Raw genomic sequence first — 21,124 nt, forward strand, 5'->3', positions numbered from 1 at the left:
AAAGGAGCCAATGCAGTGCCAGTGCCTCAGCCCAGTGACTGGGGTCGGGACAGTGCAATTAGAAGTCTGAGTTGGGGACTTCCCTGGAGGTCCAGTGGTTAAGACTTCGCCTTCCAATGCAGGGGTGCGTGTTCGATCCCTGGTTTGGGGGCTAAGATCCCACCTGCCTCAGGGCCAAAAAACCAAACATATAACAGAAGCAGTATTGCAACAAATTCAATAAAGACTTAAAAAAATTTTTTTTATTAAAAAAAACAAGAAGAAGAAGTCTGAGTTGAACCAGATCTCCCTCTAAGCCAGAATGCTTTGTGTTTTCCTTTCATTGAGTCTGGATGCCTGCTCAAGGACTACTGAGAGGTTAGGGACGCTGGGGTTGAATAACCTGGCGTCCGGAGTCAGTTTTTTACTGGCCTATAAGAAAGGTTACGTAGGAATTTCGTGCGTAGAGGCTTCCTAGCACAATGCCTGCTTCAAAATGTGTGTGTGTGTCAGCTTAAATAAAAGTAGCGAAGTTGAGCCCAGCTGGGAGGGGCAAAAGCCATGCGTGAAGGAGAGAATATGTGATTCTATCTTTCCTCTAATGCCCATTCCCTGCCTTATCTCCCAGAAGAAATATGTAACCCCTCTCTTACACCACCCCCAGTATTTTTTTTTTTTTTTTTTTTTTTGCGGTACGCGGGCCTCTCACTGTCGTGGCCTCTCCCGTTGCGGAGCACAGGCTCCGGACGCACAGGCTCAGCGGCCATGGCTCACGGGCCCAGCCACTCCACGGCATGTGGGATCTTCCCGGACCGGGACACGAACCCGTGCCCCCTGCATCAGCAGGCGGACTCTCAACCACTGCACCACCAGGGAAGCCCACCCCCAGTATTTTTTATAGCAAAAATTTTCGGGTCAGGTACCTGAAATTGGAATGGGAAAGAGCCTTCCTCCTGGGCTTCTTGCATGGGTGTGTGTATGTGAGTGAGTGTATCTGTTTGCTGTGGGACGGAATCCAGCCTGCTCATCGGCTCCCATGGCTCCGTGTTGCACATGGCTGTGGAGGTTTGAGGTCTTGGGTTCTAGAGCTGCACCATCCAGTACCATGGCCACCAGCCATGGTTGGCTGTTGAAACCTTGAAATGTGGCTAGTCTGAATTGAGAAGTGCTACAAATTGTGATATACATGTGAGATTTTATATTAAATTGTAAATATTTTTCATTAATATTTCATACTGATTACCTGCTGAAATAGTATTTGGGTTATATTGGGTTAAAATGTTACTGAAAGTACGTTCACCTGTTTTTCCTTCCTTAATGTGGCTGCTAGAACACTGACGAGTGCCTGTTGGCTTGCATGACATTTGCTGTTGCTGCTCTGCAGGGCGGCGTCTCAGTTCTGGGCTCTCCCGACCCTCCTGCTGCTTGTCTCTGTCTCCTTCTCCAGTGTCAGCAAGTTGAATGCAGTGCGGCGGGTCTTTGAGTCCTTTCTGCCTGCAAAGCACTATGCTGGGTCCGGTAGGGGATTCGGAGGTGTAGGTAGCACGATTCCTAGTGGACTTTCTAGTCTCTAGTAGGGATAAGGCAGCTAGCTGCACAAGTAACTGTTCACAAGGCTGTGGGGCTTCCAGGGAAAAGGAGATGACATCCAGGTGGGGATCCAAGTGAATCAGCTAAAACATGCACAGCTAAGTCTTCTCGATTCCTGGTATTTGTTGGACAGGCTTATTTTATTGAAAGAAGCCTTACGATTTATAATTACTAGTAATTTTTAACATCACATATTTTAAATAGGAAACGAAATGACAAAATAGAATTACTGGTGGGTTGTATTGCCGAACTTTCAGAAATTGAGGAGAACATGCTACTTAGACATGGAGAAAACGACTTCAGTGTCATGTATTCCACAAGGAAAAACTGTGCTCAGCTCTGGCTTGGTCCTGCTGCGTTTATAAACCATGGTAAGCTCTGTTTCTAAGGTGTTAGCTCTAGTGTTGGGTAGCACTTCTAAAACTTAGAATGACCTTATCTTCCTTTAAAGGAGGGTTGGAAATAGAAATTTCTTCTTTTTGCATAAACCTATTAAAATAAATATTCCTGTAGTTTAACTTAAGACCTGAAACTTCTATCAAAAGTTGGTAAAATTATGTGGAAAGCTTATTTCAGATTTCTGTAATTGTTCGTGTTTCAGATCTTATCTACAGTTAATTGACTTTATCTTTTGGACATTTTTCAGATTGCAGACCTAACTGTAAGGTAAGCATAAAAAATATTTTATCTCAAGTATTTTGTGTTTGCTTCAGGTATGAGTTTCTTAATGAGTTGATTTTATTTCAGTTTGTGTCAACTGGTCGAGATACAGCATGTGTGAAGGCTCTAAGAGATATTGAACCTGGAGAAGAAATTTCTTGTTATTATGGAGATGGGTTTTTTGGAGAAAATAATGAGTTCTGCGAGTGTTACACTTGTGAAAGGTAAAGTATTAAGTAAGATATTCGGCTCTTGCATTCTTTTAACCACCTGATGATTATGAGCATGAACTCGTGTTATCTTCTCATCCTTTAAATGATAAGGGATAGTCTTTTATGTTCTACAGCATTGCACGCAGTACAGCATGCATAAGCAAAACCGAAGAGTACAGAACTATTTAGGGGCCCCAGCACCTGGCCCTTTAAAATGTTAAAATCATTACCAGCAGTTATCATTATGAGTTAATCAGAATGCAAATATGCTTAAAGAGAGAATGGGAAATACCTTACACACACATGCACACGCACACGCCCACGCCCACACACACACGGTGCCAGGGTGGGGTTGCTCCGAAAATGGCCAGTGAAGTTCACCACTGCTAGTCATGTAAAAACCCCGAGGTTGTCTTGGGTACTGCCAAGCTGTGTCTTCTGGAATTGTTATGTTTGGATGCACGTGCTCTTAATAATTTCTAAGTTCCGTTACTTGGTGAAGAACTTCCTTTTGGGACCCATCAAGATTCTGGAGTCCTTGTGGAAATCCCCCAAATCTGACTTAGCGGGACTCCCTGTCCGCACGGCTCGTCTCCTTGTGGCGATTCTGCGTGTCTGAGCTCAGAGGCAGGTGCACGAGCTTGTCCGGGCCGGTGCTGCAGGAAGGCCCCCATGCTGGCATCGGCCACACAGGGAGCACACCTGGATTTGGTTTTTTGGTTATTGTTTTTATTTTTTTAATTGAAGTATAGTTGATTTACAAGATCATGTTAGTTTCAGGTGTACAGCGCAGCGATTCGAGTATACGTGTATATACGTAAATATTCTTCTTCAGATGAGCACACCTGGATTTGTTGAGCCCATTTTACGTGCTGTACTGGGTGCTTTACTCACCCTGACTCATTCAGTCCTCACAGCTGTCCTGGGAGAGAGCTGGTGGTGTGGCCACACTGCAGGTGCAGAAGTCCAAGTCAGCCTGACCTAAGAGCCTTTTACACATGGAAGCAAAGATAGGCGGTGGTGCTACTTCTCCGCCAGCCATCCGGCCTCGGGAGAAATGCTGATTCCCCAGAGCCCACGTTTCCCTTCTTTCAGGGAAGCCAGCGGTTTCCCCTGTGTCGTGAGAGAGCAGAGGCATGGGGTCGTGGTACAACCCCAGCTGTTTCTCTCCCAGCTCTGGGATCTTTGCCACGAAGGGAGGGCAGAAAACCTATTCCTGATGCTGCTGAATTTTTGCCCCTTTTGCAGGGAGGGAGTAGGAATGCAGGGGGATAAAATTTATCTTTTTCTAAATTAAAAAAATGGTTCAAACATTGGTTAAATCTTAGACCAGTCCACAAAAAGACCCTTTAATCCATGAAGTAGTTTAATTACAGTTGAATAATGCTTTAAAACCATTTTAGAGATAACATAGTATAACAGTGATGTGCATGAGATCTGGCGTCAGACTCCCTGAGTTGGAATCCTGTGACTCTGCATTTCATTAGCTGTGTGATCTTGGGCAACTTAGCTGCTTTTGTGCCTTAATTACCCCATCTATAAAATGGGGATAACATTAGAAACTATCTCATAGGGTTGCTGTGAGGATTTAATTTATCTCACGAAAAGTATGTAAAACAGCACACAGTTAATATTCAGATGTTAGCTGTAAACTTATTTTGTGGTTTCTGGTTATTCTCCCATTAGAACGCAAGTTCCAGGAAGGCAGAGATTTTTATCTTTTTCATTTACTGCTGTACTCCCAGCATCCAGAACAGTACCTGACATATAGTAGGTGCTTGATAAATATTTGGTGAATGAATGAATGGAGTAAGTAATAACGCTAAATATGCTTTTGGAGGCGGTCCTGAAAAATGTAACCACATACACAGGATTCCAGACCACCCCTGAAACAGCTCTTTGCCTAGTTTAGAACCCCATGTGTCATCATGTCCCTCGGGCAGATTAGTTCTCTTCCAGGAGACTGTTTCTCACTGGTCAGAAGGGCTGTCCTGCCTGCTCCACGGGGTTAGTGTGAGGAATAAACAGAAACATGTGCAAATCCTTTTTAAATGGAAAGGCCTCATACGGAGCAGTAGGCTCAGCTATTGTCAGGCTATTTGGGAAGTTTGATTTAAAGGTTGGCTGGGAATATTCTTGAAATTCTCAGGAACACCAGATTGTTTCTGCCTTTCCAGAAATTAGGCGAGAGGATGAGACCAAAGGAACTCATTCAATTATTCATCACATGGTAACTGAATAGTTAGTTACTTTATGTTAGGCCTCATGCAGGCAGGGTAAACAAGACTAGCACAGTGCCAGCTGTGAGGGCAGTGCCATGAAAGGGACACCCGCACAGTGTGCTAGTTGCTGAAGGGTGAGAAGAAGGACGGAGAGGGGACAGGGTTTACAGAGGTGCTGACATCGTGGGTACAGTGTCCACGATACATTTGATGTGCGCTTCTGGGAAATAACCATCCTAACAAAATAGGAATTGTAATACTTTCATAAGTAAGTACTGCAAATTTCACTCTAGAAAATTTGAGAAATGAAATCTAGTGAGGGACCGAAGAATATGAAGGACCAAATTGTTTTAAAGCTTATATGAAAGTATGTCTGATGATAGCTAAGAAAAAATTAGATTCTAAAGTATAGTTAGGGGCAGTTGGCCTTATTAAAAATTTACTATGAAACAGTTGTGATCAAAACTTGATGACACTGGCCGATATGGACAAATAAGAGGACATGAACAGACTCCTGAAATAGAGCCGAGTGTGTATGAAGTCTTAATACCACGTATGGGGAAATGATGATTTCTTTAATAAATAATAGTGACATAATTCATTGTGCGCCTGGAAGAAAACCAAGCTCAACATCTCACACCATATACAAGATAAATTCAGATGGATTAAAATTTTTAATTTAAAAATATAATGTAAGATGATTAGGAAAAAAATTAGAACGTATACGTCTACCCTTGGGGTAGTGGAAATCTTCTGAAAGAAGTTAAGACAAGAAATGGTGAATATGAAAATTTTTGAATAGCTAAAAGCAAAAGTCAGATTAATGACAAACTGAAGGGGGAAAAAAGTACATACACGGCAGAGTTAATATCCCAAGGACAAAAAGCTCTTATAAGCTCATTAAAAAAAAAGACAGACTTCCACTAGAGAAAAGAGGTAAGGAAGGTGCTACACAGAAAATGATGGCCATAAACAAGGAAAACAATAGCTAGGTATCCGTTTTCACTATCAAATTGGCAAAATTTAGAAGCGTACTCTGTGCTGCTGGTGAGGATGTGGGGAAACAGGCACTTACGCAATGTCACTAGGGCTGTAAATTGCTATAACCTTTTGGGAAAGTAATCTGGCAATATTTGTTCAAAATAATCACACCCTTTTGTCTGGCAGTCAGTTCCATATGGAAGAATCTATCCTATGGAAGTAGGAGCATTAGTTAGTAAGGATTTGGTTTCAAAGCAGGGTAGCAGCAGCATTCATGGTGGCAAGCAAAAACCACAAACCTACAAGTTTCAGTAATCACCAGTAGTGCTTGAACAGATTATGGAATGTTTAGTCTGTGTAAAAGGTACAAGTTTCAAAACAGTTCAGATTTACTTGTGCATGATGTAATAAGAAAGCTGGGGGGAAAAAAAGAAAGAAAGCTGGTTGCTGAGTAAGATGTATGGTATTATCCTCTTTGGGTTTTGTTTGCTTAGGAAGAAACAACAATGTGAATAGGTGTGTAGCTCAGGGCAAAGGAGCAGGAGATGAGGTGCTGGCAGGTGGTTAGCACTGGCGCCAGGGCGGGGTCGGGGGGCTCTGGGGATGGAGGCTGGCTGGGGAGCACTATTGACTTCTGCTTTATGGAGACGGAGCCTAAGATTGTCTCACCTGTTGCAGCAAACACAAGCATGTGTTACTGTCATAAGTTAAAAAGAAGTAAAGGAAGTAGAGAAACAGATGAATGGGGGAGTTTTACTTAAAAAAAAAAATTTTCAGATAATTCCACCATGATCATTTATTTTGTATTAAAGTATGGCCCATCTTTCCAGAAATATTACAGGTTATGGTAAAAAGGCACAATATCTGAACAAAATTTATTAATTCCTTAATCCACCTGAAATGAAACAGCCTTTAGGATTTACGCATTTACTTTCTGAATATACTTTATGGTGGAGTGGAGTGTAATTGTTGGCCTGCCGTGGTGAAGGTTACCTAGAGGTTTTTACAGTGATTTCTAATGCACCATTTGAAAAAAGAATTGAGGCAGTCCCACAATATGTTTGTCATTTTTACAAAAGCATTAATAAAAGTAGAATTCCAGATCCATTCTAGGAAGGCGAAGAAGGCAAGAATGCTCACCTTAGTCGCCAAACATAGTCTCTGCATTCAGACTAGCTTTGTGCTCCTCCCTAGCATTAAGAGGTTTAAGAGGGAGGGAGAGAAAATAAAATTTTTGTTCTCCCTTAGCAAAAGGTGAAATACTCAGATTCCTTGGAGGAGAAAAGTTATTTTCTCCTCATCTAAATCCTGAAGGAAATAAATCACATGGGATCTTTTGGAGGGCAGTATTGCTTCATAATGGGAAGTGCTCACAATTTTGCCTCAAGTTCAGAAGCTGTTATTATATGGCTTTTCTTTAACAAGCTAAGGCCAGTGACAGGCAAGTCAGTGAAGGCAATTTTGGCCAAAGAGATTTATCATTTTTTAAATGCAATATGTAGTGCTTAATTTTTTTAACCTCATTAATTTATATTTTATTTATTCTTTTGAGCAGAGCAAGTAGAAATTTACCTTTATAACACTGAATAAAGCACAGATTTGCAAAGCTAGGTTCATTAAGGAAGTTTAGGAGGACTTCTTATTAAGCACCCACTTCATTAGAATTTATATAAATATAAATAATTAAAGCAGGTTACAGATCATTCTTAGCCAGTGGTAAAAGCAAGTCTTTTAATGTCTTTTATTTAGTAACATTTTGTTAATTATGTTCATTCAGTAATTCCTCCTTTAAAGGAGGAATTTAACAGTTTTCATTATTCTAGAAGTGAGATTTTCACTAAGATAGCCTAGCCTTCTTATTCAGAATTTCAGTTAGTATTTGTTTGTATCTAACATTAGCTTCTAAGCAATGATTTAATTTATGGAAATTCGCTGGTTCCTCTTTTAATTCTGTAATTCTCAATATTCAGTAATGTAGTGTTAAATTATGCAGAACAAAGCTGGGATATAATTAACAGGTGGGTTATTTCAGTTACAGTTTAGACCTAATTATTGTACCAGTCGGTTTTGAAATTGAAATTTTATTTATTTATTTTTACCTACACTTGAAATTCTACAGGGTCCAACCAATAGCTTCTCATGGGCAATTAACAATTGATTGACAGTAATCATAAATTGTTTTATTTTAAGTCTGGGGCTTTTTTGCATTAATTTTATATATGTGTGTATTTTGAGAGTCCTAGGCTTAGCGGCTTTCCAGTGGCGATTAGGGCCTCATCAGTTCATCACACTTGCTGATCTGATGTGGCCAAGTGCGCTCAGCAACCAGGCTTACGTCAGTGAGAATGCTGTTTGTGTAACCTGTGCTGTTTCTCTTTCAGACGGGGAACTGGTGCTTTTAAATCCAGAGTGGGACTGCCTGCGCCTGCTCCTGTTATCAATAGCAAATATGGACTCAGAGAAACAGATAAACGTTTAAATAGGCTTAAAAAGTTAGGTGACAGCAGCAAAAATTCAGACAGTCAATCTGTCAGCTCTAACACTGACGCAGATACCACTCAGGAAAAAAACAATGCAAGTAAGTAAGGGAGATTTGATAAGCATATCTTTTTTTTTTTTTAAGTATTTTCACATAGTTTGCTTTCTAAAGCATGCTCTAATAGTTTTGATCTTTTAAACATTGAGAGAAACTCTGGGATTCATGCACTTCACCAGCACTGCAAGGTTCTAGAAGTGATTCGAGCACAAAAGCAGTCCGTATCATGCCTCCAGATTTAATATGGTACTAAATTGTCTGCTTTTCTTGAATACTGGGTAACTGGATATTAAATTCTCCATCGTGTGTTCCAGGGTCATCATATGTTTGACAGAAAGCTTTCCAAGGTGTTAGTTTCTCTGTAATGATATTGTTAGGCCCACAAGAAGACAAAGGACGGGGTGGCGTCACACAGGCACATACGTGTTCTGCGCCTGGCCAGTCTGTTAGGATGGATGATGGACTTGGGGAATTCATAGCTTCTGGCCTCAAGGCTTCCACCCTTTTACTGCTTGCTTGCCGTTTTCAAAATGAACTGACTCAATTCACCAAACCACCAGTTACCAGACTCAGAATTGTGATAGGGGAGCAGTTTGAATGTCATTATACTGTGACGTGTTGTAATAGCCACTCGACCGAAAGTAGCAAGAGTGATGAAAAGGAGAAGGAAACAAGCTTTAAGATACCAGTTGTGTGGGGGGGCAAGACCTGATGGAAACTGGAAAAAGAGAATGAAGAATAAAGAGAAAAGAAAGAGAAGAATCCTAAGTGAGCACAAGAAAACACATCACGTTTTTGGAACCTTGAAGTCCTGGAACCATCCTGATTGCTACTGTTTTCCATCTGGGTAGCACCAGTTTTCTCTGGTTGCCACTAAAGCAGTAGGCTCCTTAGTCTGACTTGTCTCTGATAGGAATAAAGTTTAAAAGTTTTAACTTGATGGTCCCCAAAGTATGCCTGTTTTGGCACTCTAAATGTCCATACATACTTGTTAGCAGTAAGTACCGTCTGAGGTCTGATTATTTTAGGCTCTTCTCCCTGTCTTCAGATGTTTTCAGCCCAACTCTGGGTACTCCTCTCCACTACAGAAAATCCCAAAGAAAAGGGAAGATGTCTCCCGTGATGGTGACTGTCACTGCCCTGAATCCTGACTCTACCTTCTGCTGGGAGTCAGAGGCCAGGGGTAACCTCTGCCGTGGAAAAGCGATGCCGCATTCCTATTCCAGTCTTTAACGTCCAAAGTGAACAAAGAAGAGCAGTTAGTTCGTCATTCACTGTTGATTGTTGGTTTTAATAATAAACGCAGCATAATCAACATTTTGTTTTCTGAGTCTGGTTCCTTGGTGAAACTGGCGACTTGTGAGGCCCATTTTATGAATGTCTGCATAAGAACACTTAGGAGTGTGCTGCCAGCCACACGTGGAGATGGCCACGGCACTGTCCACGTGGCTCTGTGACGTTCGTGCGGGTGCTTTGTGTTCTTACGCGTTAACCATACACTGATGTGTAGATACTGAACTCAGTACCCCACTTAGTTTAAAAAATCAAAATAGGAAAAATTTTTGGAAGGTGTTGAGTGTTCTATTATGTGACCATCTAGGGGATATTTATTAATAAACCAAATACATGTTCAAAGCCTGCTAGTTGTTAAAAAGAGAAAGAAAAGTGTATGAGGCTTGGGCCCCTCCCTTGGGGAGTTTATGCCTTAGCTCCAGGATGGGACCAGTACACAGTAACTATGCAGAGCAGGCTGCAAATGCCACTTGCTAAAGGCTAGAGGGAACAGGTGATCCCTCTGAGCTGTAGTCTCAGCATTACAGAACAGAAATAGAGCCCTTCACCGTGACTGCTTGTATCAGGGTGCTTACTTTAGTCAGGTTACTTTTCTGCACAGTGATTGTCTGGAGTAATTCAAGGGTTGGCATAAGTAGCTTTGAGGGTCATTGTGACAGTTGCTAGACGTGGCTCGGGGCTCTGAAGGAGTTCGAGGTTTACTCCAGCGGTCTCTGAGAACATTGTGCACTAAGTATGTTCATAGCAGTGTTTTCTCGGGCTCTTACATGTGTTCTTTTAGGCTGTATTTCTTTTGCTGTTTGTGTCTTGACCAAACCCTTCTACCTGTTTGAAAGAAAAGACTTTGACACTGCAGTGGATGCAAGGCCAGAGGTGCCCAAGCCTTTCTCCCAAGGGGCGTGGGCATACATCTTGTGTATAGATTCCGAGTACCCATCTTATCCTGCAGTTTGGTTAGAATTAAGCAGCTGACAACTATAGAGGAACTGCTTTCTCTGAACAGCGTGTTTGTTCTTTTTAAAGAAACGTTTCTGCCTAGTTGGAAGAAAAAATTCTTTCTTCCTTCCATGCAGGTCCATTTTTGGAAGGTGTCTCAAGAACGACAACTTGACTGTTTGCTTTAGCATCCAGAGAGGAGACGAGAAATCCCTTCTCACAGGTTCAGTCCACAGACCTGATTATAATGCCATCACTAGAAGAGTCGGGTTTCTTAGGCCTCTTGTGCCTCAGTGGCTAGGCCACCCCCATAGTGCTGCGTCCTGGATGTGAGCCACTGAAAATGCCACAAGTTGGTGCAAGTCCCAGAGGACTCCCACCAGTGGAATAAGTTCACTCAGCTGGACTGAGGAGCGCCTGCCCTGGAGACAGTGGGCTGGGCCACCACCTGTCACTCTCTCGCCTGCCGCAGACATCACTGGTTGGTCTGAACACTTTTCTGCTGAGCCTGCAGGCTGCTTCAGAATCCTTTCCAGCACCTTTTTCCAGCCGTTCATTCCTGTGTTGGTTGCATGAGGTGGAGCCTGCTTCTTGTGCCTGACAGACTCCTTGAACTGAAGTCTTTAAAATCCTGTTGAGGGTTTTTGGGTCCTCGTGTTGGGAACATGCCAGGCTGTGTGTGGCCCTCGTGTTCCCTTGGCTCCACCGTGTGTGTTTCTGGGGCTTGTCCAGCGCAGGGCACGGGTGCAGCCCGAGCGTTCTGGAAGCTTTGATGTCGTTTTGCTGCTCTTGTGTCTGGCTGTCATTCTCGATGCCCACACAGAGCTGCCTTATGATTTTGAGGACACCCTGAGGGGACCGCGGGTCCTTTCCCAGGAGTTGGGACTGGCCCCGTAATAGCTCTGTGGTGTCCCTTAGAGGCCGTGTGACGGTGTGGTGAAAAGCTTGAGATCTGGGGCCACAGGCCTCAGCGCAAGTCCCATCTCTGCCGCTGACCGGATGGACGCTCTCAGGCACGCTAGCCCACCTGAACTTGGTTTTCATTTAGTGTCATAGCTCTTACTTCAGAGAATGCTTATTATGATTGAGATCATACTAATTTGCCCATTTGGCACTGTACCTAGTATATACTAATTGCTAAGAATGTGTATCTTCACGTGAAATTACTGTCTAGGTTTATGCATTTGGGATTTGTCCCAGCCGTGAGGGAAGAGAGCCACACGTGGTGTGTTAGTGCCAAAGCCAGGGGAGCCGTGGCCGTGCCTTCCCTCCACTGTGTCAGGATCCTCAGTCTCTTGATAGACTTTTCTTAGTTTGCCATTGTGACCACCATCTCTCCCTCAGCCTGCTGTTGCTGGCGCTCACCCCCCATCCCCCCGCGATAGTGTAGCAGCACCTTCGTGGCGCCATGAAGAGCCCTGGGTGCTTAGTCACGTTGCCCACATTTCTCTTACCCAGCCGGACTGTGCCTTTTGTGCCCTTTGACTTGAGCACACCTTTTAGCTGGGCTTTTGTTGAGATAACGCTTTTCAAACAAGATGAGAATACACTGATAAATACATAAATACGGAAGTGAAGTCTCTCTATTGAAATAACACGTAGCATCAAATTCAGTCTCTCTTGTGCTCTTTAAAACACACACTGAAGTGCTTTGTCAGTGGTTCACTGCAGTCAGCTAACAATGAACCTCTCGGAAGGAGGGGTGGAAGGGCGAGAGCCCAGATTCAAAATCACCGTAAGTGAGATTCATCCAGTGATTGAAAGATCAGTGCCCAAGTGAGGAGAATCTCAGGTGCCATGAAGAGTCACAGGAAGGGTAACCTGTCATGTGTAGAGTCATGAAAGGCTTCCTGAGAGAAGTGTTTGCTGAGCTGAGTCTCAAAAGGGGAGGAGAAGTTGGCCAAGTGAAACGTGCTCCAAGCAGAGGGAACGTCACAAATGAACGTGTGGGCACGAGTGTAGGATTTGCATCAGTAAAGTTCATCAAGGCTGGAGTAGAAGGTGGGAAGGAGGGATATGAGCATAATTTAAAATTTTGGACTTTATTCTGAGGTATTAGGTTATTGGCAGGTTTAAAGCCCAGAAGTGACGTGGCATACCAGGAGAATCATCTGGGCTGCGTGGTGGGGGATGGAATGTCAGGGAAGCAGTAGGGAGGCAAGGAAAGGCGGGTGTTAGTGCCGGAGTCAAGGCAGGAAATGGTGGCATCAGGAATGGAGAGGAGGTGGTCCCAGCGACACTGCAGGAGTGGACTCCACAGGACCAGTGGCTGGTTGGTGAGAGTTAGCGAGAGCAGGCGTCATGGATGACCTCCCCGTGTCTGCTTGGGCAGCTGGCTGGGCGTTGGTGGTATTGACCAAGATGGAGAACTTAGGCTTGGTGGTGAGTTCCCTTTGGGCATGTTGACTTGTGAGGGGCTCATGAGACAATCTTAGCGGGCGATCAAGGTCCCAGTGGACCTTCGGTGATGCGGATCTGTAATTAAGGCGAGAATCAGGCTAGAGACTTTGGTTTGGGAACTGCCAGCATATCGATGGTGATAGCCGTGGAGGAGTGGCTGCTTATGGCCTGGAGACTGAGTAGAGTTTTCAAGGGGCCTAGGATAGCAGAGGCCTGAGGAGTGCAGTCCACCGGGCAGATGGAGGAAGAGGGTCCGGGACACGGAGGGAAGGCCAGGAGAGTGTGCTCTCGCGAGCAGCCAAGGAGAGAGGGGGTTCAGGAGGGGGTTCAGGAAAAATAATGGTTAGCAGCGTCACATTCTGCAGAGAAGGAAACAACGGTACGGGCTGAAAGGGTCCACCGGATTTCATGACAAGGAGTCTGTGAGGGAGACTGGCAAAGGCGCTGTTTAGGAGGACAGGTTGGATCCAGATTGCAGGGGGATTGCAGTCAAGGATACACGGTGTAATGATCATTGTGGAGGGGTGGTTGCAGGTATGAAATGAGAACCGCTGACCTTGGTCATAGAATGGTCCTTGAAGAGCCATAGACAGCAAAGTCTCACCATAGCCACATTTGAGAAAGGCAGACACCAGCACTGGTGTGTTTACATCATGAGCACATCTACTCTCACCTTGTAGGAAGCCGTGTAAGCACAAAGAAATCCTTTAGCAAAAGCAGTCCCTAAATATCCTTATATTTAAAAAATTATTTCTGGTAAGTTCTGTATAATTCAGTTCATAATACGTCGGCGGTTCTCAAATTGGGTGGCACCCAAACTTTACTGCTACTACTGTTCTTAAAAAAAAGTTGCCTCCCTGGTAGCATCCGGCACAGATAAGCATGTTCTTGGTTCAGTCAGTGGATCTCATTCCTGGGAATTCTGCTGGTTTGGAGATCCCGGAGCCATTCGTGAGCCCGTCTTCCTGAGTACAGAGACTTCTGTTCTTGGCGGGTTGATGTTTTTGGAATGCTGTTATGCATTCTTGCTCCTCTCCCTCAATAAAAACTAACTAATGGTAACCTGACTCGCTCAGCCATGCAGAAGGAACAGCAGTCACCCTGGCGACCCTCAGGCGTGTAGGAAGCAACAGTCTTGTCGGGCAGCGTGCTGGGCTTACCCACGTTCACTGGTTTTTATTCCCTCTGTTTTCTGTTGAGAGGTGGTGATGATTCGTTTGGTCATCTCAACTTCCCTAGTGAGTGATTTAAAGGGGTATTTTGATGGGAAGAGCTTTTCAGGTGGGGGATGGGGAGCAGACTAAGTGATCGCGAAAGTGACTCACGTAAAACACTGTGACTATAAATCCAAAATGTAGACATAGAGAAAAACAAAGATGGCGGAAAGGAAAGTCAGTGGCAAGGTCAGAGGCTCACCACGGGGCCACCTTACACTTGAGTCACGTATAAGCCTTTTGAGAAGCCGTCCACCTGTCATGTTAGTTCTCAGGTTGTCATTCCCAGGAGGTTGTCATCCCCTTGTCCAGAGGAAGGAAGTTGGGTCCCCCTTGTCCCGAGAGTGTAACTCTAGCAGTGCGCTTCTTCCCTCCTTCGGTTTGATTGTTGGCAGCGGGCAGTCAGCGGAGGGATGGGACCAAGTAAGTTCCGCAGCCTTCAGAGCCTCTGCTAGTCCTCACAGCATTGAAGGGAACAGATTAGAAGGTGCGGTATTTGGGGATAAATGTCTAGTGGGAGTAACAATATGCGGTTCTTAGGATCTCTTTTTCTTACTTGAAAACATCGTGATAGAATTTGTCTCTGAGAGCCCATTTAGTCACCTGTCGCCAGTTCTGGATTACTAGTCAAATAACATACTTTGAGTTAATGAATAATGGATTTTAGAAACATTTTAAATGATGATTTTAAGAAGAATCTATGAAAGAAAAATATTATTTTTACTTAGCTTTACTTCAGATATTTTATGTGGTAAAAGACTAAATCAGGGAAAGAAGTGTTCAGTTTGGACTAGTGTCGTGGTAGATTAAGGACACTTAGAGTGAAATCCAGGTCCTTGCTGTGCTAAGAGCTCTTTAACCCTGAAATTACGTACCTGGAAAGTGAATAGATGCTTCTTAAATTAGAGGCAGAAATTAGAAAGCGAATGTAAAGGAGAACTGTAGGAGTGCTGGCGGAAACGCAACTGGGGTCTGTCTACCACGTTTTTTGTATAATCTAAACATTTCATAGCTAATCGTCTGGGTGTTGGCATTGTTTTGTTGAACATTACCATGTTACCAAGACTGTTTTTCATCCTTTTTTTTTTTTTTTTAAACTTTGCAGCTTCTAACCGAAAATCTTCCGTTGGCATGAAAAAGAACAGCAAGAGCAGAGCATTGACAAGGCAGTCCATGTCAGGAATTCCAGCTCCTTCCAACTCTACCTCATCTAAGCTAACTCCTATAAGTAATTCCAGGGTACCAAAGAAACTGAGAAAACCTGCAAAGCCTTTACTTTCAAAGATAAAACTAAGAAATCATTGCAAACGGCTGGAGCAGAAGAGTGCTTCGGGAAAACTCGAAATGGGAAACTTAGTACTTAAAGAGCCTAAAGTAGTTCTGTACAAAAATTTGCCCATTAAAAAAGATAAGGAGCCAGAGGGACCAGTCCCGGCCGCGGCGGCCAGTGGGTGCTTAACTAGACACGCAGCGCGAGAGCACAAGCAGAACTCCGGGCGAGGCGCCCCTGCGCACGTGGAGGGCGCCCCCTGCACCTACACAACCCGGCGGTCCTTGAGGACGAGGATGAATTTGAAGGAGACCTCCGACATCAAGCTCGAACCAAATACGTTGGATGGCTACAAAAGCAGCTTGACGGAACCTTGCCCAGACAGTGGCGAGCAAGCATCTCCTGCGGTGCAGGAGGAAGAACTGGCTCATGAAGCTGCGCAGAAGGGGGAGGCCAAGTGTCCTAAGAGTGACAGCACGTCAAGGAAGAAGTCACGGCAAGGGAAGCTGGTGAGACAGTTGGCAGAAGCAGAGGAATCCGCTGCGGTGCACGATTCCCCCGGCAGAGCTGGCGTGGGGCGAGAGGGCGTGGGGTCCCACCCTGACCAGGGCGAGCACAGCAGCCTGGAGGGCGTGCCCGGGAGCTACACGGACTGGCCGCCTTCTCCCGTTAGCGGTTCTGTGGTCGCATCAGACAGCTTCAAAGCAAAAGACAGCTTCCGAACTGCAAAAAGTAAAAAGAAGAGGCGGATCACTAGGTATGATGCACAGTTAATCCTAGAAAATAACTCTGGGATTCCCAAATTGACTCTTCGTAGGCGTCATGACAGCAGCAGCAAGACAAATGACCAAGAGAATGATGGAGTGAATTCTTCAAAAATAAGCATCAAGTTAAGTAAAGACCATGAAAATGATAATAATCTCTATGTAGCAAAGCTTAATAATGGATTTAACTCAGGATCAGGCAGTAGCTCTACAAAATTAAAAATCCAGCTAAAACGGGACGAGGAGAGCAGGGGGTCGTATGCAGAGGGGCTTCACGAAAATGGGGTGTGCTGCAGTGATCCTCTTTCTCTCCTGGAGTCTCGCATGGAAGTCGATGACTATAGTCAGTATGAGGAAGAAAGTACCGCTGATTCCTCCTCTTCAGAGGGAGATGGAGAGGAGGATGACTATGATGACGACTTTGAAGACGACTTTATCCCTCTTCCTCCGGCGAAGCGGCTGAGGCTCATAGTCGGAAAAGACTCTATAGATATTGACATTTCTTCCAGGAGAAGAGAAGATCAGTCTTTGAGGCTTAACGCATAGTAAGCTCTTGGTCTTAATTTGACCCGGGATAACTACTTTAAAGAAATAAACAATTCCAGTCAATTACTCCTCAACCGAAAACATTTTAGGGGCAGCACTTCTGTTGTCTTTTCACTTATCAGCATAATACTGTAGAAAGTGTACAGCGTACTGACTCTTCTTAAAAGTCTGATTTGTGCAAATTTTTATTGTACTTTTTAAATAGCCTTCTTATGTGCAATTCTGAGTTAGAGGTAAAGCCCTGTTGTAAAATAAAGGCTCAAGCAAAATTGTACAGTGATAGCAACTTTCCACACGGGACGTTGAGAACAATAATGTGGCTACACAATTTTCTTTTTTTTAACTTTAAGAGCATCAACTGGCTCTTTAATATATGACTAAAAAATAATTTAAAACAAATCACAGTAGCAGCATATTAAGGTTTTCTAGTATATGCTAATATCACCAGCAATGTTCTTTGGCTTTTTGATTTATTTGCTAGATGTTTCCCCCTTGGAGTTTTGTCAGTTTCACAGTTTGCTGGCCCAGGTGTACTGTTTGTGACCTTGGTTAAATAGCAGACCATCGGTCGGGTGGGAGTGAAATCGGTTTCTTTAAAAAAAAAAAAAAAAAAAAAATTACATGCGTGACAGCTAACTTTTCAGTACGTTATATGTACGAGGGTCGCAGTGTGCAGGAGGAGTTTCGATACAGCGTATTTATTGCTTGTCATGTAAATTAAAGACCTTGTATTTAACACTTTTCAATCCTTTTAGATAAAATTGTTCTTTGCAAGAATGATTGGTGCTTATTTTTTCAAAAAATTTGCTGTGAACAAATGTGATGGCAACAAACAACATTTATCTAATGAACTACAGCTATCTTAATTGGGGTCTTCAAGTTTTCTGTTGCACTTGTAAAATGCTACAAGGAATATTAAAGAACTCTATTCACTTTAACTTATAATAGTTTATGAAATAAAAACATGAGTCACAGCTTTTGTTCTGTGGTAACCTATAAAAAAATGTTTGTCTTTGAAATTCAGTGTAAAGAACTGAAAACAGTGTATATGTTGTAAATATTTGTGTGTTGTGAGAAATTTTTGTCATAAGAAATTAAAAGAACTTACCAGGAAGGTTTTTAAGTTTAGAAATATTCATGCCAATAAAATAGGAAATTATAAATATATAGTTTTAAGCACTGCATCAGTGGGAGTTCTTGGCTTATGTTAGTTTATGTATGAAAATATCAAAGATTTTTTTGACTATATTATCAGTTAAACAAAAAGAGGAGTCATTTAATTTGTTTTTGAAGCACTTTGAGAAAAATTAATTTTAAGTAACTTAATGAGCAAAATTTTGATTACTACTTTATGTTCAATACCAACCTTCCATTTCTCTGGATGATTTTATAAATCATTGGACAAAGAATCTGAGAATATAAATCTGTAGCAGGTGTTTGACACCAGTGGGTCTCTCTACTTCTGGGAAATGTGTACATGTACTTTCAAATATACAGTGTTCCTAAGTGAAATCAATTTAGGAGATTCGTGTAGTGTCTAGAAAAGTAGCCCATATCTTTAAATACTTAAAGGAATCTGCAGGTAATGAGAAGTCCAGTGGAGAAAACCTCAATGCTTACTGTTACTCCTTACTGATTCCTACCAGTTTCTAGGTTCCTGGGGATACTATTTAAATTAAGTTCCTTAGAACTATTGCTAGTAGGTTCCAAATAGAAATTAGTAACATTCATAAAAGTTCTTTAAATTTAGAATTTTTCTCCCCTTCTGTTCTTCAAGGAATTACTTCCATAGTCTTCTGTCGTCTCGTTCCTGTTTGTTACGGTGCAGTTTCATCCTCAGGTATTAATGTGGGAGCAGGTGGCTGACCTCCTCGCCCACTCACACCCCCCTTTGCTCGCTCCGTCTAGAATTCTTCACCTCTCGAAGTAGGGCAGCCCTGCAAGGTCTGTCCCAAGGCACTCGGAGCAGTCTACAACCTCACCCAGTCCTCCCGGTGTCTCTGGGTGGCAGTGGGAGACTCAGGCCACTGAGAAGGTCACGCTTAGACCCTGTGTCTGGGAGGTACCAGAGAGCAGGGGGTCATCTTTTATTCCCACCTTAGTTTGGAGTCTTTCAAAGAGGTCCAGAGACTAAATCTTGAACTGTTTTCTTGGAATACCAACGATAGCCATTTCAGGAATTTCATCTTAAGGAAAAAGTAACAAAATACCGTATTTCCCACTTTGCTCCATTTTTAAGCTTAATTTTAGTAATTTATTTATGACGTTTAACTTTATTGAGGCCTCGTCTTTGGGGGCTGACCTTCCCGTGGGTCCGAGCAGTGACGTTAGGTGGTGGTCACTGCCTCAGGAGTCGGTGTGCACAAGCGCTCGGCAGCCACTGCCGGCGCCTTCCAGGGAAACCTAATTTCCGTTTTTACAGTTAGGGGCCTCGGAGCTGGTCTAGCTCTGCTGTAGAACTTCACTGTGTGGAATGGAGAAACCCACACACTGTTGACCACTTGGAAGAGGTTGCATTCAATAAAACGTAGCTAGAGCTTATGCAACGATTGGTAAAGATTTTGGCATTGTAAGAATTAGGAAATGATCATAGAACTATATGTAAGGTATTCAATTTTCAATCATTTTTCAAATTACTGTTTTAAATTGTTTTGCTGAGTTGTAATACTTTTGAGATACAATGTATTCCTTGTACTGAAAGAATGAAAAAAGGACTTTTTCAGCATTTGAGGTAAGTTCTTTAATGTTTCATTAAAAACATTTTTTACAAATATTTTGTACATGCACTTGCAGTATTGAGGTTAATCATTTTAATAAATTCGGAAATTAAAACAGTTTGGCCGGTGTTCACTGTATCTGAGAAAAAAAGATCAAAGTGGTGACTGTGTCCACAAGGTTTTCACGTACAGTAGAATTTGTAAAATCACTTTCTGAAGCTTTTCAGTATCTGTGAGTGTTCTGAGCCCTGGTCTCCTTTTGCTTCTGGTGCCGTTTGGTTTAAACGGGGGGTGAGCACTCGTTCCTCTCTCGGTGGGGAGACCACTTTCAAACTACATAGCCCCCGGCCCTCAAACCCAAGAAGGCTTTTGCTACCCAGTTATTAATGGTGCCTGACTACTTAGTTTTTTCCCCTCTCTGAGACAGAACTGGCATATCCAGCACTGGTGTGCATCATTTTTTTCTCCCAGTTACTGTAGCAAAACTTAAGTTGGGAAAGGAAATGTGACTGGCTTAGGAGTCAGGAAACCTGAATGTGCCCAGCTCTGCAACATGTGGGTGACCCCGAGAAAGCTGCTCACCCCCAGATCTCTTTGCAGCACCTGTAGGTCAGCACGGACACCTGGTCCTGTTGCCAGTTAAGCTTCAGGGTGAGCTGCGTCCACTCGCGGTGAGGGCGGTCAGGGTGAGTGGTGCAGACCAGGCTGGGAAGACTTCCCGATGAATTGGAATATCCACGCGAACTTGGGTTCCCGGTATGAGAAACGGCTAACAGGGCTTCCCTGGTGGCGCAGTGGTTGAGAGTCCGCCTGCCGATGCAGGGGACACGGGTTCGTGCCCTGGTCCGGGAAGATCCCACATGCCGCGGAGCGGCTGGGCCCGTGAGCCATGGCCGCTGAGCCTGCGCGTCCGGAGCCTGTGCCCCGCAACGGGAGAGGCCACAACAGTGAGAGGCCCGCGTACCGCAAAAAAAAAAAAAAAAAAAAGGCTAAGAGGTGGCGCACCTGTTAAATCCACAGGCCCTTTCAAGGCTCGGGTTTGCTGTCTACCCTGAGATGAGTTGCGCCTTCTCCATAACCAGTGGCAGCTCCCACACCGCCCAGAGCCCTCGTGTGAGTTCCTTTTCTCCAGTGCCAACTCTGTTGTTAACACGTGCCCATGATGTTCACTGCAGAACCCAGCGGCACTCAGTGGGGCGCAAGCATGCTGCTGACCTCAGGGGCACTTCAGTACCCCAGGGCTACGGTCAGTGTGACCTCTCCTGCAAGGGAGGACGAGAAGGTCTCCAGCCTCCTCCCTCCCTGATGTCATAGAGTTTGGGCAGCGCTTAGTGTTTGCTAGTGACAGGCTCAGAAGAAAAGTGGACATTGACTCTTCAGGAAGGGGCAGGGTACATTGGACGGGCAGGGTTGGGCAGAGGGGTCTCCCACTCGAGCTCCCTCCACCCTTCCTCCTGCACTTCTGCCACTTGCACTCTCCCAGAGGGTTAAGCTCACGTTCCTGGAAGCAGTTGAAAAGCTGCTAACCTGGAGGACAGAAGACGGCCTACAGCCTCACAGAAATAACTTTGGTAAAGTCCTTTTTACCAGATCCTGTTTTCTCCTCGTCAGATTCGTGAGTGTTCCTGCCGAGTGGCAGTGGACTGACTTCTGTCTTTTGGGCGTCACCCACCCTGTCGGGCCTGCTCTGCTAAGGGGAAGCAGAGCACTGCTGGGTCTGCTCAGGCCCACAGCGAGTCGGCAGGTGGCCCTCTCCCCAGTCTGAGAGCCTGAGCAGGCAGTGTCCAGACTGGCTGGGGCAAAG

General features: G+C 44.1%; 1 protein-coding gene across 9 annotated transcripts in view; it reads left to right on the forward strand.

The window, feature by feature from the left end:
* KMT5B (lysine methyltransferase 5B) overlaps nt 1-19,437 on the forward strand; it is a 53,740-nt gene extending 34,303 nt beyond the window's left edge. For 5 of the 9 annotated variants that reach the window (XM_060158361.1, XM_060158360.1, XM_060158362.1 and 2 more), the window contains 5 exons: nt 1,774-1,940; nt 2,216-2,235; nt 2,317-2,453; nt 8,026-8,222; nt 15,129-19,437. In XM_060158361.1, coding sequence (XP_060014344.1) covers nt 1,774-1,940; nt 2,216-2,235; nt 2,317-2,453; nt 8,026-8,222; nt 15,129-16,603 — 1,996 coding nt within the window. In that variant the 3' untranslated portion in view covers nt 16,604-19,437. Of the gene's footprint in view, nt 1-1,773; nt 1,941-2,215; nt 2,236-2,316; nt 2,454-8,025; nt 9,498-15,128 lie in introns of those variants that run through there. The other 4 variants (XM_060158366.1, XM_060158365.1, XM_060158368.1 and 1 more) reach the window with 4 other exon arrangements.
* Nucleotides 19,438-21,124: the final 1,687 nt, after the last annotated feature.

Source organism: Lagenorhynchus albirostris, chromosome 9, assembly GCF_949774975.1.
Source record: "Lagenorhynchus albirostris chromosome 9, mLagAlb1.1, whole genome shotgun sequence".
Taxonomy (NCBI): Eukaryota; Metazoa; Chordata; class Mammalia; order Artiodactyla; family Delphinidae; genus Lagenorhynchus; species Lagenorhynchus albirostris.